The sequence below is a fragment of the Momordica charantia genome (assembly GCF_013281855.1).
Source record: "Momordica charantia cultivar OHB3-1 chromosome 4 unlocalized genomic scaffold, Mcharantia_2.0 BLBB01000004.1, whole genome shotgun sequence".
Lineage (NCBI taxonomy): Eukaryota > Viridiplantae > Streptophyta > Magnoliopsida > Cucurbitales > Cucurbitaceae > Momordica > Momordica charantia.
This window is the reverse complement of record NW_028275162.1, coordinates 14,149,876-14,159,235: the sequence shown is the minus strand read 5'-3', so window position 1 is coordinate 14,159,235 and position 9,360 is coordinate 14,149,876. Positions and strand designations below refer to the sequence as shown.

Here is a 9,360-nt window from a genome sequence, read left to right as displayed (position 1 = left end):
AAAGAACTCTACAATGTATAGATATATGGAATACCACAGAAATGTATCCACAAACCATTCCTACTGACGGTCAGAATTTCTTCGAATATGTCTTTGAATTCATTCGAGACATGAGCAAAACTCAGATTGGCGAAGAATATGGTTCATGGATTCCCTTTATCGAAACTATGTTTCTATTTATTTTTGTTTCGAATTGGTCATATGTTATTATGGCCTACAAAACATCTTTAAAGGTTTTGTGGATAAAGGCAAATTTAGGGTGTAGATTTTGGGGATGCATTACTTTCAAGATTACCCAAATTTTATTTGGTTAAACAACCTCTCAATTTATCCTAAATTTAAGGTGTGGTTGAGAGTGATTTTGACATGGCAAAAATTGCTTTTGTTATTGTCAAAATCACTTCCTTTTCCATTAATCATGTTTGGAAAATTTAAAAATTGATTTCAAGAAATCTTAAAATCACTTTAAATAATTGATTTTTAAGGTATTACTTAACTGTGATTTTGAAAATTCAATTCTACTTAAATGTTTTTTTTTTCAAATCAATCATTTTTATCACTCCCAAACACATCTTTAGTTGGTAGGGAAAATTAAAATGTCAGACCTTTTACTTGGCATGACCTGAAGTATGTGAACGTGAAAAGAAGTCATTAACAATCGCAAAGAAGAAGTTTCTAGACTGGTCATTAAAATAGTTTACTGGATTGTTATCGTAATTTTAAATTTTAATGATATTTGTACCATATACATTGAAGTTTTTAAGGATTGTAACCAAAATGTTGTTATACTGTTGGAATAAAGAACGAATGATAAGTGTAGGATGATGAAATTTAATGTTTGTACTCTTAAGTATCCGTGTGTATTGTTTGAAACAAGTTTCGAATGTATGCGCGCTTTAAAGGATTGTTGGTTTGAGGTTTAGTTTAATATTTTTTAGAATAAAATATTTGGGAATAAGAGGATTGGAAATCAAAGATAATGTGAATGTTATTAGAATTTCATGTGAATATATGATTAATTGTGTTAGTTAATTATACAGCATTAAAATTAAACAAAATTAACTTCAACAATTCAGATGAGTTAATTTTTAATAATCAATTGTTATTAGTTAATTTATTTTTATTAAGTTAAATTCAAAAGAAATGTATTTAATAAATTATATGAGATTTTAATTGTAATTAATTAGTACAATAATCTCATTGAAGAATGAATGATAAATATTATATTTCATAAATCAAATATAATAAAGATTATTGTGTTTGGTTATGCGTAGAAATGCTATAAATAAATAATGTTTATTTATATTTTTGAAATGAACGAATTAATCAAAATTGATTTCAAGAAATATATATAAATTAGTTATTATAAATCATCAATAAGTGATTAAATATAATTATTGAAAAATAATTGTTTATACTAAATTTAATTTAACTAATTTAAATTAATTAATTAAATATATTTAAGATATTGTTAACTAATTATTTAACAATTTAAGTAAATAAGTAACTGCATTTATTTCATAAAATTTTATCAGTAAAAATTAATTAAATATATATTTATTAGTTTTATTTTAGTTACATAATTATTTATTTAATTTACTCAATTAAAGAAATTATATATACATTCCAAATAAAATGGATGAAATAGAAAAGAAATGGCAAAGAGAAAACCCATACTTTTGTAAGGGTACTATATACCCTTATTTATGGGTAAAAGAGATGTTTGGTAACAAATTATTCTCATGTGCAACTTAATAAACCTTGTACCAAATAAGGGAAGTTAATTTCGTCTAGCAATTTCTCCAAGTACTCTTCGACGATGCTCTCTGGAGCCAAGCGGAAAACTTTAGACAACAAAATCAAAGAGATTAAGATAGGGATCTAAGTGATCAAGGCAACCGAGGCGGAAGGAGGGTCAGTTTACTTTGTGTGTAAAATTCTTCCAGAAAAGGAAGTGAAGGTGAAAGTTTTCAAGTTGATAAGGACTCGTTTGGTAACGTTCATGTTTCTTGTTTCTGTTTTTTTTATTTTTAATGAAGAAAAATGCATTGCATGGTTCCAACCTCCAAGAATTCATGTATGACAAAACAATGTTTTTATTTATATTTTGGAACAAATTGGAAATGGGAACAAGAAAAAAGAAACTTGTTTTGATTGTTCCCAAAATTTCTATATAATTGTAAGAATGTTCCAAAAAAATGAGAAACAACAAACAAAGTTAGTTGTAAAATACCTAGATTTCTTAAGAAAATTGGAAACGCATACCAAGAATCTAAAACTTTAAAGGGAGAGTTAAATTAGAAAATGGTTGCAAATAATACTTCTACGAGTTCCATAACCTATATGATAAAAGGTGAATAAAGGAATGTTATATTCTATTAGATCTAATTTAATAACAAAAGATCTAATACATCAGTTAACAAGAATAATTTTAAACAGCAGTCTAACCAAAACACAATATTCAATAAAATCAAGGTATGAGAAAGATAAAATAGAGGAAACAACAGCCTAACCAAAACACAGTATTCAATAAAATCAAGGTATGAGAAAGATAAAACAGAGGAGTTATAAGGGAAGAGAGATGGACACACAAATTTAAAGTGGTTCAATCAAATAAGATCTACATCCACTATTGAAAGTCATCTATTAATCAATGATCAAGAGCACCAGCTCATACACGAAATCAAAGCTTCTCCCTCCGAAAAACAGAGATCTACGCTCTCAATAAACTTTACTAGAATTCCAGCTGCTAATTAACTATCGTTGGTCAATCTCCTGCTCCCTCTTGATTACCCAAAAGAATGGGATCGAGAACCCTAGGGATGAAGAGAGCTGCGCCCTTTTAATCCTCTTTCACTCATGTGGCCTAACCTCATATGCCACATTTTTGTTTTTTGTTAGTCTTTTAAGCTACCATAGAACTTCCAACAATGGTATTCCCATGTAGAACATAAAGACCATTCTATAAAGATTCTTTGGCCTAAACCGTTGCTCCTTTCTGATTATCAAACATTTTTACAAAGACACTCCCGAACCTTTTAATGCTACATTCATGGTGGTTTCCTAGTACCATTCTTCCTCCTACAATTTCTTGAAATTTCTTAAACCAATGTTTATTTGGGGCCATGAAAGGTACATCCGGTGTCTAAAATCCATTCAGAGTTGAAACTCCCTTCAGATAGCGTTAAAACCTCAGCAATATCATAATTTTCTATTACATTTGCATTGTGTGGCTCTTCATCTCTTTTATTTTCATTTTTCTACTGGTTTTTCAACTCAAAACAATTTCTTCTTATATAACCCTTTTTGTGACAATAGAAACATTTCTTAACCCTCCCTTGAGATTTAGATATGTTTCTATTATTATCTTGATTTGGTTTTTTATCCGTTATACCCCTAGCCATCAATGCTTCAATGTCTTTTGCTCTGTTTTCTTAATTTCCAGATCTCTTGATCTCAAAATATTTAACATAATGTCTAATGTTAAGTTGTCCCTCCCATATTTTATACCATAGTTTATAGTAGGTTTCACCTCATTATAGGAATCAGGAAGGAAATTAAGTAATATTATGCCCTTATTTTCATAAAAAAAATTACTTCATCTATATTGCTAAGGTCAAGAACAATCCAATTGAACTCATCTAAATTCTGTTCAAAGTCTTTGTTAACATCCATCTTGAAACAAAAAAAAAAAAACTTTTCCTTTATGTAAAGCTTGTTGGTTAAGGATTTTGTGAGGTAAAGTGAGTCTAATTTGGTCCAAAGTTCTTCAACAGTCTTGACTTCATGTACTTGCCTCAAAACAGTGCCAGCTAAGTACAATATTATTGTGCTAAAAGCAATTTCTTTAAATTCCTCATTGTCATGTGGTGTTAGAGCTTCAGGCCAAGTTGGATTTCCATCTAAAGCTTTAGAGACTTTTTGCTGAACTAATAGAGCCCTCATTTTCTTCTTATAGTGCAAAATCACATTTTCCATCAAACTTTTTGACTTAGAAACTTTGCGGCCATTTTCTTTTTCAAATAAAAGTATCAAACAGACTCAAATTCTCAATCTAGCTCTGCTACCAATTTATTATATTATATTAGATCTAATTTACTCACAGAAGATCTAATACATCAATTAACCAGAATAATCTTAAACAACAGCTCAACCAAAACAGTATTCAACAAAATCAAAGTATGAGAAAGATAAAAACAAAAGAGTTAAAAGAGAAGAGATGGACACAAAAATTTAAAGTGGTTTGATCACATAAGATCTACAGTCACCGTTGAAGGCCATCTATTAATCAATAATCAAGAACAGCAGCTCATACACAAAATCAAAGTTTCTCCCTCCAAAAAACAGAGATCCACACTCTCATCAGCTTTACAAGAATTCTAGCTGCTAATGAACTCTCCTTGGTCAATCTCCTGTTCCCTCTTGATTGCCCCAAAGAATGGGATCGAGAACCCTAGGGATGAAGAGAGAATTCTTCACCCTATTACAATTTCTCACGCACTCTCTCTTTCTGCTCACCATCCACTACCAACCCAACAAACTTTTATCCCAAAGTGGCATAAATAACTTTTCGGGTAAGAACCTATTTGGAGGAGACCCTAACCGAGGTTATTTGAGTGGAAAAGAAATCACCTGAGTTGGATTAAACTTCTAGAGCTGAGTCACCAACATGTGTCCACCTAGATGTACAATATCACCAAGAAATATCAAATACAAATTAGTTGTCAATAATATAACAAGGATAATGACTCTTGGTTTGACGCTCCTAATTCTTGAGGAGGCAAAAGGAAACAATAACTATTCTTCTCTTTAAGTTCATTTATGTTTCATTTTTTGCTACACTTCCATGAACTACCTATAGCTTATTTTTTCATGAAAGCAAAATGTGCTCTAAGAAAATCTAGTAGGAGAATATGAAAAAGTAGATACAAATGAAGAAGAATGTTCTGACAGTCTGATTCAAAGAGTCAGGACCAAAATAGATGTGTACAAACCGCTACAGAGGAGAGTCAAAGTTAAAGTGATGTCAATGGCCTTGGAAAATGAATTCCTGTCACTTACGAGAAGTTGCTACATTACTACTATATAGCTGTGGTAAATTGGGGCATGTTCTAAGAGAATGTGAAAATCACTCGGAAAGCAACAATAATGAACTCCAATATGGAGCCTAGCTTAGAGAAAATGGTCAACAAAAGCACCAAGGAGAGGCATGCACAAGATATGAAGAACGGCAATGGGTAGCTGCTGGCTAGCAAAAGGAGAAATCTTCGGAAAGCGTAAGTGTACATACCATGTTTCTTCTTTTGTTTCATATAACCATTTGTCCTCACCTACTTGTTCGTTTATTACATCCCTTGAGTCTGTATCTGTTCCTAAAACTGTCCATGAAACTTTATCTCATCTTGGTTGGCGGGCTACTATGTTGGAGGATGACTGCCTTAGATGACAATGGTACTTGGGATTTAGTCTCTTTCTGCAGGAAAGAAACCTATCGGTTGTAAATGAGTGTTCGCTGTTAAAGTTCATCATGATGGATCAATTGCAAAAGTGATTTGATACAACAGAACCCTCTTAAAGATGCTAAATAAAGTAACATAGGTAATATTCTGATAATCACATCATACCCATCAAGAAAAGAACCTCACATACTCTTAAGGTTGGTCAACCGGAAGCATAATTTCTCAATGAACACATAAACTGCTTACTCAGAAACATACACTTTCGTGGTTCACTGTTCACATAACTTTTTTCTATTGAGAAACCGAGCTTTTCATTTAGAAAAATTAAAAAAGAAAGCATATACATGGTTCACACGGCCTTTAATCTAAGTGATCTTTAAGGATTTCTCGTAGATAGTTTAGTTGCTCAACCTCCCCGTGCAGCTCCTCCCACTGCAGGAAAAAGAAGACACCATTGATATTGTTTGAACAGCTTCAAATCATTCTATTAGTTAATAAGGACTATAAAGAAACAGGTTTTCCATCTATAAAAATTGATTTTGCAAGTAAGATAATGCATCTAAGTCATTGAGACACACTTGAAAGGATTATTCAATCATTCAATTAACAAATATTTCATATTCAATAGAAGTTTGCAACACAAACCTCCTGGTGAGACACTGATACCGCCTTCCAACCAGCAGCAGTTATGTAGCGACGTTTCAGCACGGTGTGTCCCAAAGGTACCCCTGTTGAAAAATTAGCAGAATCAGCTTACTTTTTGTCAAAAGCACACAAATCAGTCTTACAAGACTTTTGGTTGCTAAGGATTTACTGAAACCCAACCTGTATTTCTTGAGAAATGAGTTGGACCATCAATCTCCAAAGCAACCTTCTCATCTACTAAAACTGCGTCTAAAGTGTAACCATCAACTACATATTCCCTGATCCACTCGCGACCCGTGCTAATGAGAAGGCGGGCTACTTCCTTCTGAAACGATGAAGTCGTTTTCTGATTGAACCTCTTTGTTTTGCCAGCAAGACCGACTTTCTCTTCGAGATCGGCGCTTAAAGATAGTTGAAGATGCGGGTATTCCCGCTTCAAGCAGTAATTTACAAGATACAGTTGAGAAGTAAACATGATATCATTCCTATGCTGCTCTGAAATTTTTTCCTTCTCAAAGTAGTTTATGGTTCTCCAAATGTAAGAAAAGAAACTACGGTTCATTTCCCCGAAAACAGCGTAGGACCAAGCTATATTTCCTAGCTGATTTCTGTTAAATTTGAGCACTGGAAAGCCTAATGCTCCATCTCTTTCAAGATCACTACTGACACCAACAATGATTTCTTGATTACTATTTAATTTTCCTTCCCTTAAAAGGCATTTAAATTGACTTTTATCATTGTAAACCTTATCTAAAGATTCTAGCAAAAGGTCAACAGACTCATTTAAAGAAGCAAAAGCCCACAAGACCTGAGCTAGTTCCTGTTCTTGAAAGGTATAGACTATATCTGATGCCCTTTTGGCCAATTCCGAGAAGAGTTCGGACGCAGAATGTTGCATCGAAGCAAATGCCCCAGCAATGTTAGCAACATTCTGAGAATTCAACTCCTCTATCTTGGTCAAGGTAACTTCTGCAACTCTATCCATTTCTGACAAATAAAGCTGATCACCTCCAATCTTGGGCAATGCCCAAGCAATGTTGGAGATGCCTTGTGCCGAGCATTCGGGCAATGCTGTCATGGCAATACCCACCAGCATGGACATCTCTCTTCGACGAGCGAAAGCCAACCTGTGCGATCTCAACATCGAAACTTTGTCCATGTTCTTAGCAATCCTATGAAGTGCTGTGGCAATGTTCAAAGGAGACAGGGGGGAAGGGCTCAATCCTTTCCCAACAGCAAGGATCATATCAGAAATAACCTCCAAAGCTTCTTCTACAGTCTGTGCTTCTACAATTGCTCGATTCAAGTTGATTTCCTTTTTTCGGTCGGAAGGCCCCGAGAATTGGGACAGCCTGTGAACAAATTCTTCCATTGTCTTCTCTTTCCTCTGTTCAAACATCCCACCAGCCATCATGCTCACACTCTTACTTAAGTGATTAGTGTCGTTAACAGCTAAACTATCTAACAAATCCAAATCCAAATCCAACTCCTCATCGGAATCAAACTCCAGGCCTTCCTCAATGTCATTGCTGTGCTTATTAACTCTATCATCCTTACTTCCCAAAATCTTCTTCTTCTTCTTCTTCTTCTTGTTGTTCTTCTTCTTCTTCACAGAAAAAAGATCTTCCTCAGTAGAGGTGAGGCCTCTTGCCTCAATAGATCTTAGAGCGACCTTCCTAGCCCTCAAGCACCACTCCATCCCCTCAGTGTCTTCAAGAAGCTTCGATTTCATCTGTTTTTTCTTCTTCTTTGGCAGTTGAAAACCTAATAGGAACACATTAATGACTAACTCTTCAGCAACATATAACCAATAATTGGGAGTCAAATAATGGTTAGAGTAGGAGGATAAAAAGTTCAATCGGTCCAAATTTCCTAAATAAGAAAAAGATAATAAAAAAAACAAACAAATTGATAATTTTAAAATCATCAACATCACCAGATAACCACCCATTTTAATTTCAAGCTACAAAGCAATAGGGTAATTAAAAAATAATGGAATTCACTCGCTCCAAAGATTTTTTTTTCCTCTAATATTCTTTTCCCTCCAAGTATTTTATTCAACAAGCACAGTCATCAACAAGCAATGTCACCCTCCAAAATGCCCAAATTTCAGAAACACAAACCCACTCAATGCGGTTCCAAGATCCCCAAATTTTAGAAAAAAAAAACACACACACACAAAGATAAAGTTTTGTATCAAAAGCTTTCTCCACCATCTCCTCTGTGAATCTCTGCAATTATTTTATGCAATTATCACTACTTTTAGAAGGAAAAACAACCTATTCCATTCTTCTCAAAACCGAAACTCCACCGCTACCATTTCATTTGCATTAACTCATTGACGCAAAAACACAAACAACTGGTGATCATAGAACCATAAAACAGCAAAAACTGGATTACTATAACAATAAGGAAACTTCAAAGTTCAAATTCAAGTATAAGACTCTTACTAATCACCCATTGAAGCATCAATGTCTAAACTTGAAATCTCACTGAAAATAAGCAATAAAAATCATGAAAATAGAGATCCTTGGGAGCTCTTCTACTTAATATGATTGGGGAAGGCGGTTTTTTTCCCCTTTTCGTCTCTGCCAAGAGCTGTCAAATGTAGAGAAGTCATCTTGTTACAGAAAATTGCTTCAGTGACTAAGATTGCAGTTGATCAAAAGGGAGACAAAGATAAAAATTAAAAGGATAGACTTACCTAACTGCAGCTGTGGAGGCGACGGTAGGTCGATGGGTAGCGGTGAGCAACTCGCAACGACGACAGGCGAACGGACGAACATCAGTGACGAACGGCAACGGGCAGCTGCCGGCTAGCAAAAGGAGACGAGAGGAGTGGGCTGAATCCCCGCAACGGTGAATGCTACGGGATGCAAGGACGACGGCAACTGCGGCAGGATGCGGCGACGGCGGGATGAGGGACGATTCAAAGAGGGAAAATCGAAGGGGGTTTGGAAGAGAAATCGAAAGGAGGGTGTCTGGATGAAAATGAGAGGGGATTAAAGGATTTTAAAAGACTTATCCCAATGTTTTTAAGAAACGTTGGAAAAAGTCCTCGTCCCCCCTATTTCTATAAAAACGTGGGAAAAAATTATATTTTCCTAACATTTCTATAAAAGCGTGGGACAAAGTTCTCTTTTCGTGACATAATAAAAATGGTGGGAAAATGACACTTCGTCCCACACTTCTATAAAAACACTGGGAATATTTAACGGGCAATTTTGGTATGTTTCAATTTATTGAGCCATCATCT

The 9,360-nt window shown here is 34.4% G+C and overlaps 1 protein-coding gene across 2 annotated transcripts; it reads right to left on the bottom strand.

Annotated features, from left to right (window-relative positions):
* Positions 1-5,627: 5,627 nt before the first annotated feature.
* Positions 5,628-9,136, bottom strand: RAP (RAP domain-containing protein). Of its 2 annotated transcripts, XM_022298879.2 has the most exons (5): positions 8,809-9,136; positions 8,555-8,702; positions 6,285-7,868; positions 6,105-6,187; positions 5,628-5,891 (listed from the first exon to the last, which is right to left on the bottom strand). In XM_022298879.2, the coding sequence occupies exons 2-5, from the start codon at positions 8,571-8,573 to the stop codon at positions 5,820-5,822; spliced, it is 1,758 nt and encodes a 585-aa protein (XP_022154571.1). In that variant the 5' UTR covers positions 8,574-8,702; positions 8,809-9,136; the 3' UTR covers positions 5,628-5,819. The 2 variants fall into 2 exon arrangements, with proteins under 2 accessions (XP_022154571.1, XP_022154570.1); XM_022298878.2 differs by lacking the exon at positions 8,555-8,702.
* Positions 9,137-9,360: the final 224 nt, after the last annotated feature.

Bases quoted from the DNA above. Each gene is read 5' to 3' on its own strand.
- RAP (XM_022298878.2), bottom strand. From the start codon at position 8,890: ATGTTCGTCCGTTCGCCTGTCGTCGTTGCGAGTTGCTCACCGCTACCC. The intron at 7,869-8,808 runs GTAAGTCTATCC...TGTTCCTATTAG, and splicing joins GCCTCCACAGCTGCAGTTAG to GTTTTCAACTGCCAAAGAAG. The intron at 6,188-6,284 runs GTTGGGTTTCAG...ATTTTTCAACAG, and splicing joins TCATTTCTCAAGAAATACAG to GGGTACCTTTGGGACACACC.